Source organism: Eleginops maclovinus, chromosome 22 (assembly GCF_036324505.1).
Source record: "Eleginops maclovinus isolate JMC-PN-2008 ecotype Puerto Natales chromosome 22, JC_Emac_rtc_rv5, whole genome shotgun sequence".
NCBI classification, from domain to species: Eukaryota; Metazoa; Chordata; class Actinopteri; order Perciformes; family Eleginopidae; genus Eleginops; species Eleginops maclovinus.
Window position 1 is genome coordinate 12,603,856 of NC_086370.1, and position 17,652 is coordinate 12,621,507.

General features: G+C 38.4%; 1 protein-coding gene and 1 long non-coding RNA gene across 10 annotated transcripts in view; one reads left to right on the forward strand and one right to left on the reverse strand.

Moving 5' to 3' along the window:
• The window catches only part of khdrbs2 (KH domain containing, RNA binding, signal transduction associated 2), a 79,711-nt gene that overhangs the window by 45,445 nt on the left and 16,614 nt on the right, over positions 1 to 17,652 (forward strand). The window contains exons 7-13 of one of the 9 annotated variants that reach the window (XR_010165055.1): positions 3,810 to 3,892; positions 4,292 to 4,350; positions 5,724 to 5,807; positions 8,276 to 8,328; positions 10,504 to 10,597; positions 11,509 to 11,562; positions 13,050 to 13,091. Coding sequence is in view for 5 of the 9 variants with exons in the window: in XM_063875588.1 (XP_063731658.1) it covers positions 3,810 to 3,892; positions 4,292 to 4,350; positions 5,724 to 5,807; positions 8,276 to 8,328; positions 10,509 to 10,628 (399 nt within the window). In the remaining 4 variants the exon portion in view is untranslated. Of the gene's footprint in view, positions 1 to 3,809; positions 3,893 to 4,291; positions 4,351 to 5,723; positions 7,250 to 8,275; positions 8,329 to 10,503; positions 11,464 to 11,504; positions 12,039 to 13,049; positions 13,182 to 17,652 lie in introns of those variants that run through there. The other 8 variants (XM_063875590.1, XM_063875589.1, XR_010165054.1 and 5 more) reach the window with 8 other exon arrangements.
• LOC134859221 (uncharacterized) overlaps positions 1 to 17,652 on the reverse strand; it is a 61,669-nt gene that overhangs the window by 41,714 nt on the left and 2,303 nt on the right. The window lies entirely within an intron of this gene.

Sequence of the window (17,652 nt, forward strand, 5' to 3'; positions counted from 1 at the left end):
CTCCTTGTGTATAGAAATAGGGACATTTATTTCAGTAAGGGAGGACGTATGTAAGCATAGAAGAGAGTGGGTGTGTGTACGTTAATAAACGGAGGCGCTGTCTGTGACAAAAGTTCCAGAGTTTTTGTTAGACAGAACTATCTTTGAAGCCCTAAGACCTTGCACGTTACACTAGTAATACTAATCAGATTTGTTCATACTGAAAATGTTACAATTAAATAAGTTAAACAAACATTTCAAGCTGTTATAACAGACTTTTTGTAGCAACATGAAGGAATTAACTATTATTTGGATGTCCAACCAAATCAAAATGTATATAATCCATGTAGTTGTGACCAGGAGGCATAAGATAGAAAAAGGACGGAGAGTCCAATCCTGTGGGAAACAACAACTAAATGATCTCTCACATTACTTATGTACTAGGGTAATGCAACTTCCATATCACTATTTGAAGAAGTAAGTCTATTGTTTCACCCAGAACACTATATTTTGTAATAATTGTAGCTAGTATAAGCAGTTTAGACAGAAGTGGTTAGGAAATATTTTGTGTAAGCTTGTAAGCTTTCGCTCAGGCCTGTGACCTCTTCACACACGTGACCATTGGTCTCCTCACAGCTGCTTGTGTACTGCTTGTTTTCAAGTTAGCCAGTGTGTCCTTCCTCTCAGTCCTCCTCTGGCATAGGCTAACGGCCTTGCAGGTGCTGTTATCTTCATCAAGGAAGGGCAGCCTCGGCTTCCGCAGCCTTGTTCCCACAGTGGCTACACTCTCACACCTGTTCTTAGATTGGTTTTATTGTTTGGGGCTGAGCCCAGATGCTTCGTTAGACACGTTATGTGTGAACGGGATGTCAGGTTAAGTTTTGACGTATTGTCCTAGATTGTTTAGTCTGCTGCTCTGAGAATGTTTCTTACCCATTCAGAACTAGTTAAAACCTCTTCCTATGCCTGAGTAGTAAATGTCTTGTCAATTCTCCGGCCGTAACTCAGAATAAACCCAAAAGTGTTTTGACATCAAGTTCCTGCTCTCCAGCGTCTCTCTGAGTTTCGTCTCCATTGCTTCAGAAGTTTCCACCACACTAGTTGCTTGTGTTAGAGAGATAAACACAGTTTAATCAGTCAGTTTTTAGTTTTTGAAAGATGATAATTGACATATAAAAGATATATTGCTCTCCTCCAAGTAGGCCCACAGTCAATTAACCCTACTTACAGCATCCTAAAGCTTTAAGGTTTTGAAATAATACCCAACAGTATGGACCAAAGCTTCTCTAGAATGCTTTGTAAGGTTGGAAACTATATATTTTAACAAGTAGCCTCACATTTTGTAGATGGAAAAGCATGAATTAGACAGCTGCAATCTTTTCAAACAGCAGCTTGACGCAGAGATAACTTTATCACTATATCCTTCATGGTGAACTCACACACACATCTTTCCAGTTAACAAACAGCTACAAAGAACAGTATGCTGATACAAGAGGGGTTCAAATTAATTGAGCATCACTATAACTTTTGTCGTTATTTTCTCATATTTTTTACAAGTGTACAAATAAAATCACCCTTTAAAATTGTACTATATAACTATAAAAGAACTTGAGTTTTAGGCTACATGACTTCTTATTCCGTCATAACTCTATCAAGACTGAAGGTTTACATATTTAATACATTTCACTGAAATTAATCCACCGATCTTTTCACACTTATAGTCCAGCGTGGAGCGATTTGTCATGTGGGATTGCTAACAAAACCGTTCAATTACCGAGATACGCAGGTCTGTGACTCGGCCTTTGTGGGGAAAGACTCATGCAAGAAAAGAGAAGTATTGGATCCCCTGAACAACTTAATCCCTGACATAATCCCTAACTTTAATTTTGTCAAATTCATGTTCCCAAAAATGAAGCCACACATGAGCCAGAGCTTTTTGAGTTAGCAATACCCGTCATTAGAGGGAGAGTGTGTACAAGAACATTTATTTTCTTTTGTGTTGCTGCACTTGATGTCCTCCACACCAATATGCTTTGGTGTCATAAAGCATTATACCAAAAGCAGCGACACCTAAAGCAAGATGATATTGCTCCATTGTTACAGGCATACAGGAATAATGGACTGTTAAAACCCTGTCTGGCATGAACCAGCTTTATGAAGCTTTCAACACATTCCATCCTGCTGATTTAAAATGTATTCGATCTCTAACAGGAGCTGCACACTTGCATGCATCGACGTGGAGCTCGATTTTAAATAGCAAAGCTTGGAAGGATTAGAAGAGATTAGATCATGATGAAAAAAGAAACATAAGCACTTTAAACTCCACTAAATATCTTTCAGTGAGCGAGATCCCACAATTACAAGAGCAGACAATGGCTACGTTTACTGTTCTTCACACACTTTGGCCTTCTTCCAGTGAAGGTGTTATTCAGGTTAAGCTGTTTACGTAAACCTTTTGTCCCCTCTGTCATGAATAAACCATTAAACTGAATATTGTGTGGAGTACATTCTTCAGACTGATCAGTCCATACAGGGTTTGTTTTCAGAAGTGGGTGAATGATCTAAAGGCAGATGTGTTTCCTTAATATATATAAATGTACATGCATAATAATGATACGTAAATTCCTGCTTTTATACCAGTTTGCTTATTGGAGGCATACAGCTAAAAGTGTCCTTGGAGTACTAGCTTTAAATACATAACATTCTGCTAGGACATAAAGCCCCAAAGTAATGATATCTGCTCCTAAAACATAACTGCTGCGAGTGCACGGTCTTGATTTGAAAGCGACTTTGATGAGCTTGGGATCTCCCCTCTTCTCAAATCGGGGTTTTGGCAGCTGGTCAGTCCAAAGATGAAAAGGTCTGCTTAGAACGATTTATGGAGTAAATCAACTGAAACTGCAAAAGCAAAATGGACTCCTGTGGAAATGACATCTTTAACAGTGATAAAAAAAACTAAGGAAACGGAGTGAACATTCAAGTGATGAGATGTGTTCATGCTACAGTAATCAATTTCATATTAAAATAGTTTGATATCAAAAGCTTCTTAGCGCGCCCCTCTGTGGTTTCTCATTTTTATAACCGAGTTATAATGGTTACTTGAGTTGTTTCAAAACTACGTTACAGTACATGCAATGCCTCTGAGTCTTCTGATGTAAAAAGTTCAACTGAGTTCAACTCAAAACCAAGCGACAGAATTTACTCTGCAGACCTCTTTGACAACAAAAAGAAATTCTACATGTCGACAGCTTTTTTTTTATTAAGCAATTACATTACATTGCAATACTGATACTGTCAGTTTTCCCCATCAAACAGAACAGAGAATCTGTTTGGGGAGAGAATAAAAGGTGCTGTGCGGTTAGTGAAATATGCAAATAAGAGTGATATGCAGGATAGGTGTTTGCTTCACAGCCGCAGGGAAGGTAAGAATAATGACAGTGACATTCTCCATACAGCTGTACACTTAGAAGTCTTTGTTGTTGCTCTGCATGCTGTTAGGCCATTTTAATTGTTGTTTAACATGCCTCTACTTGCTGGCTTATTATGCTTGTTTCTCAAGTAGCTACTTATCAATAGTCCAGATCCATATTGCAGTTTGAGACTCAGAAGCTGTCTATTACGCTCCAGTAGTGAGACATGCTCCCCTGCAAGCCTGAATCAATAATCTCTGTTGGACAGGAATTTTTCCTGTTCCATCTCTTATTATAGACACAAAGTAATGGACTTTGCCTAGGGAGCTTAGTATTGATTGTTTTACATTCACCTCTAACCAGTTAGACTGGATAGAGATTTGGAGACAAGTCGACTTTAATAACGGTGTTTCCTCGCAGGGCTACGACGATGGGTACGGTGGAGAATATGACGAGGAGAGTTACGAAGCCTACGAGGACAACTACAGCAATCAGTCAAAGAGGTGATGGTTACACACAGTCACCATCTGTCCACTGTTACTCAAAATAAAGTATGATAAGAGGTATTGTTAATAAATCCCAAAACAAATAAGCCAGAAACTATAGGCTTATTGTCTGCTGTGAATCCAATAAAATCATTCCTAGTAAAGTTGCTGAAACTTCAGTGCCCAGCGCCTTCTGGAAATGACAGAGCTTTTTTTTGCAAAACACATGGCTTTGTGTGCATAACTTTAAACAAAGTATATGATAAGATAATTAAAAACACATTGCCAACCTTATATATACTTAAACCTGTTTTACCTAAAGAAAAGATGTCAGCATCTTTCCATATTTGACAGGATTATTGACATATTCAACTTGTAGTTCTTGATTTAAACTCTTTTTAATGTGTCTGCTTTTAGCATCTCAGAATATTATGAATATGGACATGGCAACAGTGATGAATCCTATAACAACTATGGTAAGTACTGTATATTTTTTATGTAGCGGAAAGTATTTTTGTAAGCTGAACATCTATATAAGTATGAGTCACACCCTTTCATGTGTCTTCCCTCCTCTCTACTCGCTCACACTGTCAACAGTTTACTGTAGCAAAATGTGTATTACAGCCTAAACAGCCTAAAATAAGTCAGTTAATTAAAATAATTATTCATTGGTAGGTTATTGGAAAATGAATAAGATCGGGCACAAACAACCAATCTTAAATAAAGTTATAATAAACCTTAAGGTTCGGCTGCATATACAGCAATATCTGCAATTGTGTGACATGTTTTCCAGTGTTATCATTGTACTGAATTTAAGCCAGTAATATTTCACAAAAGCATTTCCCCCTTTTGTTGAACATAATTAGTTGAATTTGTAGACGAGGCACAGTGTTTGATTTTAAAAACAGACTTTTTCAGAAACATCCACGGACCTCAATTGAATTCATTCCTCACAAGAAAAGAGTCTTGGACAAACAATGCCGTCTGCTGTTGTACTGATATTTAAAAGATGTTGGGAAGCACAGAAACAAAAAGAAAGAAGCCTTGTGGTTCCAGCCCACTTCTAATCATCACCCAGGGGGGGGGCTCCTGCATGCACCACCCCTCCTCCCTCTGTGGCGACGGGCTGCCTTTGACTAGAACAGTAAATGAGCCAGTGGAAGTTCAGGGGGTGAACCAATGCCCGTTGTGAAAGGTGGAGTGTTTTGCCTTTTGGAGATATGCCCTCATTGGCTTATTCCAGAAAAGCTGTTACTATTGGCTTATTTACCACTGCTGTGCAAACAGCACTGCTGTCAGATAAGCAAAGCATATTTACATTTTCTCAAACCATTAATAAAACATTTAAAACTTGAATTAAATCAAAACCAATCACCAAACGTTGAGTAACATGTTTGTCACACGACAGCGGCGCTGTACGGTAAGCCGGTTGTCACAGCACGTTTGCAGGCTCATTCATTTTCAGCACAATGAATTGTGCATTGGGGTGTTGAGGTCGTACCAAACCCAAAACCAAGGGGGCAATGATTTGATTTTCTGCTCCATAAACACTTTCTTATTTGGAAGCAGTGCAATGTGCCGTGCAGCAGAGGTGCCATCTTTATGTAATTTGGCTCAGAGGAAGGGGCTGCTGACAGTCAGATCTCAGTATTGGTCCAACAGAGGGCAAGTGCTTATGAAATGCATTTACTTTGGGGAGACGCTGGGATAGAATTTGCTGGTTTGAATGTTGTTGTCTTTGGTTTAACGGGTTGTGAAAAGGAGGTATACAATACCCGAGCTCACAGACTTTGAGGAGGCACAGTGAATAAAGCAGCTGTCTACAATGTTTCTTTAACTCTTTTTGCAGAGGAGGAGTGGGGGACTTCCCGTCCCAGTCACAAAGCCCCAGTTTTACGGCTGACAAGAGGGGGCTACAGAAAACATCCCTATGGTAGATACTGAAGGTGCTCCAGATATGTGACCTCCTATTTAAAACTTTTTATATTTTTTTTAAATTCCTCATAAAATGTTCAAATGTTTCCTGTTTTTGTTTGTCTCCTTTGGACACAAACCCCATTAAGCACAAAATCCTGAAGTGTAACACATATTGAAGTATTCAGTTTGAGTCTTTCTTTTTCATAAATCCAGAGAGGTAAAAGAGAGACATTCACCCATGTAGAGGAAGGTTGTATTTAGAATTGGCTTTTAAAATAACCTTCATTCCCCGCCTGCCCCCACCCACTCCTAAAAAGCATAATACAAATACCAAGAAATACAGCAAAGTATTATGAAAAATAGTTTCTATTCATTGCCTTTAGTGCAGTTAATATTAAGGTTCAGTAGCCAACGCCTGCAATACCAGGCAACCAATATCTGTGCCTTTTAAGGTGCTCATATTACTCAGACATAATGTATTTGTTCCTATGCGTCAACGCCAATAAACACAGCATTTAAGGTAGACTAGAATTTTGAAAAGTATGTGAAACATCCCATGTCCATTGTCTTCCACTATGACACATTACAAGGTGCAAAAGTATTTTGGTAAAGAAAAGTGGCGTACACATTGGCTGAGGTAATTGTGGGTCACCCAAAATGAGTGTAAAGACGGGATGGTCTGAAACCAGGAACGGCTGCAAATCAAACGTACCCTCAAATTTCAAATGAGCTTTTTTTCAACGTGCATCACCTTCCTCCACAGTTCACTGATTGGTCTGGCTATGGGCTCAGTCTGGTTTAAGTGGATCTCTTCCTGACTCATACCCTAAAGCAAAACTTTCCGACACGCTTCTACCAGATTCTTTTCCATAAAATGTGTTAATTGTTTGGCTTGTTGGAAAATAAATCAAAAGCAGTTCTGTGGTTAATTTGTCTTTTGAAGCGCCGGCAGATAAAGCGTTTGTCTGCAGAAGCTTCACTTCCTGTTTTGATTCCAGCTGTGGCTTTAACTTTTCATCTTTTTTATGGTGACAAACAGAGAAACACAAATCGCTCTGAGCACAAATGACCTGACAAACAACTCCATTAAAGGCAACAGATGGAAACCAAACATTGTCCAGAATTGAAGACCTGTATGCAAGTGACTAAATGACCTGGACTTATATTATAAAATGTTTTCCATAAATCTAAATCCCACTTCAAGTTTCCCCCCTAACTGATAGTGATATGAACCTCAGAGGACTTCATGTTAGAAATGAGTTGATACGACTAAAGTTAGCCTAAGTTATATTGTGAATTTCAATGATATGTGTGAGATCGTAATCGTGCAAGACCTTTCTTTTGTTTGGCTTGAGAGCAAACAGCAATGTACAGTGTGTCATTTCTAATGCGTGCTTTGTTCTGTGTGTAACCTGTATTTGTACATAAGGCATTTAATAAAAACAACATAAACCTCCACACAGTGTGTAAGACTCTCTAAATAGGAGCTTTAATCGGCATTTTTTGTTAACATTAACATGTGCTTCCAGGTAGCGGCTAACTCGTTTCATAAAGAAAGCCCACCAACCTGTCCCAAATCACTCTTTTGTTAAATAATTTATATTCCTGCTCAATCGTCCTTGAATCTTTGATCATTTTCTTATTTGGAAACTAATAAACTTCTTTCTTTAATCCATTCTGTGAGGTTTTACATCATTAAAGAGACACAGATTGACTCTGAGAATGATATGGAGTTAAAAGAGGTAAGAAGTCCCCATATATTACTGTCATAATAATACCCTCGGCGTTTGAAGCTGGCTCGTGGAGAGCATAATGGGCCATGTAGATCTTGATGTTCACCCTCTGATAGTATGCACTCAGTGTGCTGTGTCTTTTATCTGCGACTCATCCTTGTGTCTGCTATCCTCTTTCTGCATTCTGTCATTCAACCTGAGAAAAGCTGTATATATGCGCTGTTAGTTTCCGTGCATCAAAGCTGAATCCACTTTAGTCATTTGAATTCTCCTCTGTGATTAGTACACCTGAAGCCTGACCCACATTAAGAGTGTAGATCACGGGACTGAAAAGAAGACTAAACACTAAGCAGGTAACCCTAATAATAATACTAATATAATCGCAAAATGCTAACTGCCACTTAAAAAAAGTAAACCTGCCCTTTTTAACGCCAAATAAAATCCCTTCCTATCGCTGACTAAATAGTCCATAAGGAATTTCAGCTAAACTGTTATAAAAGAAAAAATAATAAAAGATACTAAAATAATGACCAGAAACTAAACATCAGTGAATAAATCCCAAACATTTGCTCAAAACTCATAAAGTTTCAAGATATTTTGAATTGGTTTACTTTTTTCACAGTGATGAAATGTTATAACTGTTCTGTGCTTATATTATTACATACATATTGCATGAAGTCTGTCAATTATTCATATTTGATGATACATAATAACAAATAAATTCATTATATTTCTTTGTTTTTCTCTTTAGTTAAAGGAACACACTACTGTGTTATTTGGTCGAAGCAGAGACCACCAATACAGGTGAGTGGAAATATTCAGCAGGCATGTTGTGAGTTTGTCGCGTTGTGTGAAAATGACAGCACTTGAAGCGAGGTTTGTTGAAATCATTTTACGTCTAACACTTAAATGAGATAATGAACAGAAAATCTGAAGGTTTGGTTCAGTCTGCCTCCATGATTGATTCAATTTACCCACCAATTTGCAAAGACGGTTTACAGTCAGTTTAAAACAGACTCGTGTTAATGGGTAAGTGTTGATTTTGATACTAAATGGTCTCCAACGACTGAATTTGTCCATTCTTTGTGAATAAGAGTTATATTGTCTTGTGTGCTACTGTGCACACTATCAATTGATTGACATATCATTTCAATCTGACTGTGCATTCTTGCACCATTAAAGCTCATTATCATCAACACAGAATGGTTCAATACTCAGTTTCTATAACTGTGGCATCTCATTTAAAACACAATAAGGCGCAGACATGCAATTAAAAGAGAGGAAACAACAGGAATAAAGGAAAGAAAACCCTTACTAAACTGCAGTGTGATTAGAAGTCATTTATCATCTGCTTAGTTGAGCAGCAGAGTATCACTGTAAGGCTGGTTTGAGGTGTGTGTAGGTTGGGTAGATGTACAAACAAAATGTTGAAAAACAAAGCTGCAGAACTTTAATAAAAGTAATATCACCTTACCTACATTACCCCTTTTTACATAACTTATTCTCTGTCAAACAAATGTGTTTTTTTGTACTACCCATTTGCATCTTTTCTTTCTGCCGTTTCTGCAATAAATCCTATTTGTTTATATTTTTCACCCAACCTGTGTTTTAAAGCTTTGCAAATGCAGCTACATTTAATCCCCATGGACAGATAGCCGCAGGCCTATTCATAATTCATGCTCTTCTTCTGACATTTTTTCCGAAGGTGCAATTCTTTTGAAAATGTATTCAAAGGCTCACCATCTTAATTGCACACTTGTGCTGTTAATACATAAACATGTTTATGACAAAGCTGACCCAGAAGAGCAGGACACAGCACCAACATTTGTTTCAGTTAGTGCTTGATTTGTAAAGAAATACACTTCTCCATTTTTTCATTATTACTTTGGAAGGTAAACAGGCCGGTAGCAATAGCCATGCTGCTAAGAATAAATGAGCAAGTACCGTAATTTCCGGACTATAAACCGCTAGTTTTTGCACAAGCTTTGAACCCTGCGATTTATAGTCCGGTGCGGCTTTTCTGTGGATTTTTCATGATTTTTGTGATATCGTAAGAGGTTTTGTTTTGTTTGTTCCGCTGTTGTACTGCACCACTTTGCCTGGCGGAAGGGGCATGTGATCAGACACAGTCACGGGGGAAAAGAGTGGTATGTTGGTCACATGTCCGTCCGCCAGGCAAAGTAGTGCCGTACGAATTAGCCCGAAAAATTGACTCGATTAGCAAGAGCAAAACGAGTACCGTAATTTCCAGACTATAAACCGCTACTTTTTGCACAAGCTTTGAACCCTGCGGCTTATAGTCTGGTGCGGCTAATGTATGAACAAAACAGGATTTACCCCTAATTTTAGCTTGAGCAGCTAATATGCAGGTGCGCCTTGTAGTCCGGAAAATACGGTAGATCCATGTTGTTCGTATGAAAATCTAAATCTGGAAATTTGTTATCTCCGTTATTTGTTTGGAAATGAATGCAGAGTGGCACGCAAAGTAATCCAACAGCAACACCAACAATAATATCAGTTAATAAAAGCTTGTGAAGTTGAAAAGCTTCTCTTTTTCCCTTTCATCCATTGAGTCAGTCAATAATAACTCATAATATGAAAAGATATCTCTGCATACATTGTAATATTGATTATAAGTTTAGGAGGAACAATAGCTTTTTGTTTGAATCAACACTGTAGATTTAATACAATATTTAATCAAAACATTTTAAATTGGGAAAAGCATCCTCATCAACCTGTGTTTTTCATATATTATATGGTAAACACCTCGTTGCCTGAACAGGTTGGCGGAAAACAATTTGCATGTTGAGTTTTTTCCACATTGATGCTGAAATGTGTGCTGAAGTGCTGTTCAGCTGTATTGTAGAAATACTAGACAGTCTAACTCTGCAGCACTGTAACACAATTCACATCATGCTCCCTTTGCCTTTCTGCAACAAAACAAAAAGAAGCATTTTCTTACTTTCTACTTCTTTACAGAGCAGAAGGCTCGGGAATCTGCTCCCAGAAGACTGAAGATTGGACTCAGCCATCAGACACGTTCGGGCCATTCATCAGTCAGGAGAGTAGCTCGGTGCGTATTTCAACTTCCCAAGCTTCTTTAGTACTGAGTTTGGAAAAGATTAGTAGTTGAGGTTTCATGCATTGCTGTATAAATCTAATGCAAAAAGATAATACAAAATATAAATGAGTGTAAATTGACAATGTGCTATTCATCAAGTACAACGACAACATGCTCAAATCAAACATTTCAAGGAACATGACACTAAGAAGGACAGTCAGTCACATGAAGGGATTTACGTGATTCAAGAATAATTGCCAAGAATAGAATTATGATTAAATATTGGGAAAAGCTTTAAATATAATCCCCTATTTTCAACATGTTCCCATCCTTTCTTAAAACTAAATCTCGTGTTTATTTGCACCTAAGATTTGGAAGTGATGAGTGTTGCTGGAAACTCTGTGAAAGCCACTGATGTTCATGCAGCCTTTGCCAAAAGCGCTCTCAAATCCATTTTCATGTCAAGCCTGTTGCCAGCTCCAAACCAATCAAGAGTCCAAATTCACAAAGCCCGCCATGGAGGTTGATGCGTTTCTTAAAGTCAATGCAACTGATAAAACTCTCAAATTCTGATTTTACAGTCAATACTCGTTTCTTTTTTAGTTTTGCACAAAGACAGGAGTCTAAGGCACTTACAGACTTTGCAGCTGTCTTCACATCTCTTAGCCATTCCTCCACGATGATTCTTACCCATTAGGTAGTCCTGGGCTGCAGCCTCTGGCGCAATAAAAACTGGCAGCTGTTTATTTTTGTTGATCTGCCAAGTTTATCACCTTTGGCAACAATATTTATGCAGTCGCGACACTCCTAATAGAATACACATTAGTCCATTTAGTGAATACTCTCTGCGTATGCATCTGTACGCGTGTCAAAAACAAACACAGATACAACTGTTGGTATTAACTTGTATGTGTTGCAGACAGAGATGACAGGAATGATGATTGAACATGAAACACGGAAAGACAAACGACTCACAGGTAAGGAAGCCGGTATGCGTCTCAGCTCTTACTGTTAGAATAACAATGCATGCAACAAAATCTCTCTCCTTTACATTGGTTTCACATTCTATATTAAAATTAATTAAATGTACTTTCCTTTACTCCACTGAAGTCTTTCTTGGACTGGTGTTGTGCTAAATGTTGGGGAAATTATTTGAAATACTCCTACTCACTTTTTGCCAAGAGTTAGATGAGAAACTAAATACCACAGGGATCAAAGGGGGATCAATGAGTAAGATAAATAAGAAACGGTCTGAATTTTCCTTAATTGTTGACCTATTCGTCTCTGATACAAAATCATTTTAACCTAGTAGTGACACTGTCTTGGTAATGAGGCAAGAAAAGTAAAGATATAAGTATGAATATGTATGATCGAAAATAAAAGGTGACAACTCGATGGGTCTATTCCAACACAATCCTGTCACCATCTGCTTGCAGCGATGGGCTGAGACAGAGACAGAGACAGAGAGACAGCGCGAGACAGAGAGCGAGAGAGAGAAAAAATGCAACATGCTGTACTTGCTAATTCAGTCAATGGCTGTGTGAACAAATAAATGATGGCTGCCAGCTCTCATGCTTAGAGCCTTATTTTCTCGAATAATGGAACCGATTTGTTCCTAACAAGACAATAAAAGCTCATTTGAAAAGGTTGAGGTGAGAGTGAGGAGGTCTATCTCCTTCCATCTCCATCTCAAGGACGAGCTGATTGTCTTTGGCTGAAAGCTGCATCTCCATACTGAACGTCACCCTGGATGTCAGACGCATGGTGACAGATTATAAGTGGGGGGTTCGTAAAGAGGCAGCCAGTGGACGGAGGGGAATTACTGTACTGCCTTTGATGTTCTCCCAGCCCAAATGTCAGGATCTGGGCTCAAAGGCTCGCTCTATACAGGCTACCAACTCCTGCACACCAAGGACACAATGTCATTTGTCATACATCCTCAGAATCAATTCAGACAGATGACAACATGCCCGTCAAATGAATAGTTCTGATTATTGTAGACTGAAAGGAGTAGTTTGACATTTTGGACTTATTTGCTTTCTTGCTTTGTGTTAGATGATCTGATTGATAGCACTCCACTGACCTTTAAATATGAAACTACTACCAGGAGACAGTTAGCTTGGCTCAGCATATAGAAATAGTAAAAAGTCAACAAGTAGTCTCTCACAAAGCATCCATAAAATCATCAATTGTTGGATTTAAACTTCTTTTATGTAGGGATTAAACAAATGAGATAAAGAGGTGCAAGTACGCATAATTGTGTCCCTTTGGAAAGAGCTAATTTAGCTTTTTACAGTCAGATAACAATCTTTAGCTATGCCAAGAAAACAGTCTCCTCAAATTAGCAGCATATTTAGCAAACAGTCATAGAGAATGAATGTCTACCCCTGCCGTTAAAATCTGTTAAATATGTGATTTTTCTTTTTTCTTTTCAGTGTGTTTAACATCTGTTTTTGTTTTGCAGGTTGTTGAGTGTACAAGAAGACAACAATGAGACACATTCCTGTTGGACAATAAACATTTTTTAACGAAAGACTCCCAAGTATTTCTTTTCAAGGACATTTTCATTTAAACTGAAATTCACACCACGTGATAGTCCATGCTGTCCTAAAGAAAAACATCTGATGTTAAAAATGGGGGGGTTTTAAGCTCAATGTCACCTCTGTTCAGTTTATCACAAAAATATGTTGTATTTTGGACATTGTTATGGTCCAAGTAAAAGCTCTTATAACATTGGAAATGTAGACGCAAATCTCAACATGACTGCACCTTACTTTAGCCACTTTGTCATATTGGTGGCTGCTGTCATTACGGACCCTGTGTCTGTTCCCAGCACACTAATAAATGGTTCACTTAGTGCTGCCAACATGAACATGTTAGTTCATTAAGCAAGTCGAGCCCACTGCTGGCCAACTGTCACAGCTACTTTACGAGCCCAGCCCATCAGTGCCACCGAAATATCCTCCGGCCGCCAGACACAGCTCACACCTTGTGTCATTTTCCGAGTGGTAGTCATAATGAATGGTGCTGTCTGCGGCTCTACATATGGTGCGCGGTGATTAACACTTGAGATTGATAGAAGCGATACACGCATCCCACTGTTCAAATGAATGTTCATGAATGTCTTCTCCCCAAATTTGTTTGTTCATGTTGGATTCACAAAACAATAAATCGATGGCCTCGTAAACCGGGCACATCTCAGCGTCTCGCAACATGTTCGACGTGAACAGCTTGCAGGGCTAACGAGTCAGATTTGATGCAGAAGATAACTCACTGCTTGTATTTAGGGAGGGAAAGGGATTTCATTAATATACCCAAATGTATAAGCAGACTTATTCCATCAAAACATTAGCCCCTGAATCTGGCATTAGTTTTATTCATTTCTTCCATGCAGCCTGTAGGACAGCAGAGCGTTTAGCTTCCTCGATATCACTTGATCTAAATATTTGAAACACAAAGACACCAAAGTGGGTCAGGATCTAGGCGAGTACCCAGAAATGTTCAATGATGCAAAACCGTGCATGGTAATAACTCTAACATACAGCATTTCCCCCAGCCAGAGACGGATACCTGAGCAAACTCAGCTCTGTTTAGACAGCTGCTTGATGAGCCAGAATAGAAAATGAGGGCTTATAATCACCAGAGTCTAAAAGGTCTCTTCACCAGTGTTGCACACACTGAGTCAGAGTCCTTGACGTCTTTTGATGATTTCTATGTTGTTCCCCTTGCCACAGCAGGCTGGGATCTAAGCCAGGTGACAGAAGGTGAGGATGTTCAGCTTGAGCTGCAGTTTTGAAGAAGTTATGTGCTACTGTAGACCTACAACTACTGTATATCTCATCTTAGGTCTCTTTTGCACAAAATCCAGCCCCCTCCAGCTCATAAGAGCTATTTTTTGTAGAGATGAGTTTTGACATGTTGTGTTGCCTTGTGTGTGTGGATGAACTAAGCAGCAAGGGAATTGGGCTGACAATGTTCTCTAGAAAATCTGGTACACAAAACATCTTCACAAATATAGAGCTGCACGCACAATATGTGTTTCTTCGTAACGTTGTGGAACATGTTTTGGCGGGATCTAGCTTTTCTTGAAATATTTAGAACATTGGAAAAGATACAGCTAATCAAAAAACTAAATATGGTCCCCAAGAAAACAATAGTCCACTCAAAAAGACAAAATTGACACCCATTGATCCTGACTAGTTGGGTGTGAAATTTGAGTTTGCACAAGTCTCTATAAATGAATAGCAAATCGATTCCTCTCTGAATATTGTCCTCAAAACAAACAGTGAAATCTGAATCTTTCCTTTCAGAATGTTCCCATGCATAATGCAGATACAGACTGTTCCATACATCTCCATATTCAGATTATAAAATAGATATTTATGAATAAACATATTATTTTCTTGGCAACCGAGCCTTTGTAGACCACAAAAGGCAGAAGTAAACAGGATAAGGCGTTAATATGCTGGTTTCCTTGCTAATGATAGTAGACAATCCATAGATTATGTATATTTTCCTGTAAATCTAAACAGGATCAGACAAATATGTGTATGCAGTACCAGATCTGAACAGGATTAACTGCGATACTATGCCAATATAGTTCATTTGCCCTCATTTTATACCAGTGTAATTTCTTTACCACTGAATGGTGTGTGAAATATTTATCTAAAATAGATTGACACAAAATCACCATGTTAACTTAGTTTTGAAGGATTCTATATTATCAAAATAAAAGTAAGTCATGTGAACTCAAAAAGCCTTTATTGGAACTGTGTATGACTCATAACCATTTGTATAATTGAAGTGGTTTATTTTGGAGCAACATAAATCAGAACTTATGCAACAACTTGTTTTGAACATCTACAGTATGATGATAGAAGTGAATTATTCATTGCATCATTCATTTCTACACTTGATAATAGCTCTGGTTTAAAAGCCCCAAACTGTTAACCGAGTAAAATGTGACATCTGTTGTTCCATTTTATCTGCATAATGTTTGCAAATGTTCACTTCTCTATCAAAAGAATCAAAATGAGCCAAGTTGTTTACCGTTACATTAATCCTCTCATATTCTGAATGCTTTTCTGTCTGGTTCTCTACTGTTGGTTCATCAGTGTACATAAATGGATCTGTTTTCATAATCTTCAACAAGAACAGACTAAATGTGCGTTATTATTTCAGGCAAGCTATTCAGTCATGGAAATCTAAAATGTAAATCAGCTTACAAAACACATCCAAGATTGTTGTGAAAGAAGACAGCCGCTCAGGTATCTCTCCCCTTCTGCTTTACATTCCCCCATGAGTTACAGTCCAAGATGATATGTCAGATAAATGCCTCCGACAGGCGAGGCTGTGATGTGGCTGTCAGGATTCAGAGGCACTGACTTCCCCAATGAACTTTTTTTGTTTTGCCTAGATCGGATTTATTTTCACAGCCGAGGAAATGATGCACAGTTGTTGAATTAGATGTGGATGACAAGATGACCTACAGCAGCTATTGCTCAGAGGGCAAGGTGATCCATCTAGCCCACACACAAACAGCAGGCTATTGATTCTGACGTTGATTGTTAGACAAGGTCAAGTTTGAGTCTTTTTGTGCCTGGGTGCTTAAATGAAGAGCATAGAACAAAAGTCTGTTTCTATAGGGAACTCTTTGCAAAAGTGGAACTACTTAGACCCGTCACATTTCTGCAAAGGACACTCGGTGCTCCTCACAATGACTGACAGACAACAACTAATGGGCCTCACAGTGCCCACATACTATAGGCGAACATTTTCATCGAATGCTTCAGCTATTTTTAAAAGATTCAATGTGACAACTCATGAAGGCCCCACTCAATGTGTAAGGGCATGTGGCTGCAAGAGGATGCTAATATTCACTTTGCACTCCAAAATATGCGTCACAGTGTTGAAATAAATAAAGTATGGTTAATAAAATAATGTTGAGTAGGTACACATTGTGTATACATGGAAATATATCTACCAAGAAAAAAAAAATAAGGGAGTTAAAAATGAGTAGGTTAGGGAAAAATATTAGATGCATTTTGCTCCTTTTTTTTTTAACCAACATTTTAATTTAAAGGAAACGTATAAAGAGCTATATCTCAGTTTACACTCGAGTTCAGTTATCTAATTAATACTATATGTTTATCTATTAAGTCATATTTCTGAATTGTCTTCGTTAACTAGGCCATAGTAACCAGCATTTTTGATAGAATCATTAAACCAAGACTCCACAGCCACAGTTTAGACATTACTGAATTATTACTCCACTGCTGCTTTGTTTCTTTGGGAAAAGGCCCGAGGCGTTGCTGCAGTGCGCTGTTGAAGTTGATTACAAGCTTACATTGACCTCTCCTTTTCAGTGGGGCAACCTGTGGAGCAAATTAAGTGAAAGTAGCCCGGGTCATTTTCAGGATTCATAAATTGCAACTTTGCAAATACAGCGTACAGAGCGGCTCTGACATTTTAATTAATGCTTTTCTCAGTCTTTCATTTCAGACATCATTTTCAAAAGGTTTCTTTTTTCCTGATACGACACATTTTCATTTTCTGTATAAGGTCCAAAATAAATTCTGTTGCTCGGGGGCAACCCTATACAAAACACATTAAAAAAAAATTAATGAGTAATCTGTCAGAGTGTAGCCTGTACCATCTAAGCCATGTGAGGTGTTGACATTATGCTGTGTGCTCAAACTGATGTAAATCTCAAAGAAAAAAAAAAGTCTCTTTGCAACTCGCTCTGAAGTTCCTAGCTGAAATGAGCACATGTGTGCGGCCTACCACAGCTAAGTCTTCAAAACGCAGACAATTAGTGGACTTGGAAAACTGCAGTTAATACAGTGGGTTTTGCTGGAGACCCAGTGAAGATGAAAAATGCATGTTAGTAGTGAAAATTCCCAGCTCCCCGAGGGGTTCTGAAGCTATGAACCACAAGAAAGAGATTAACCACTGCAGCTGTGAGAGAGAGGTGAGCTCCCTGTTCTCCACCGCTCTCCCTCTCAAACAGATCATTTCTAACATGATTTATTTTTTAATAAATGTTCTATGACAGGTTGGGATTTAAT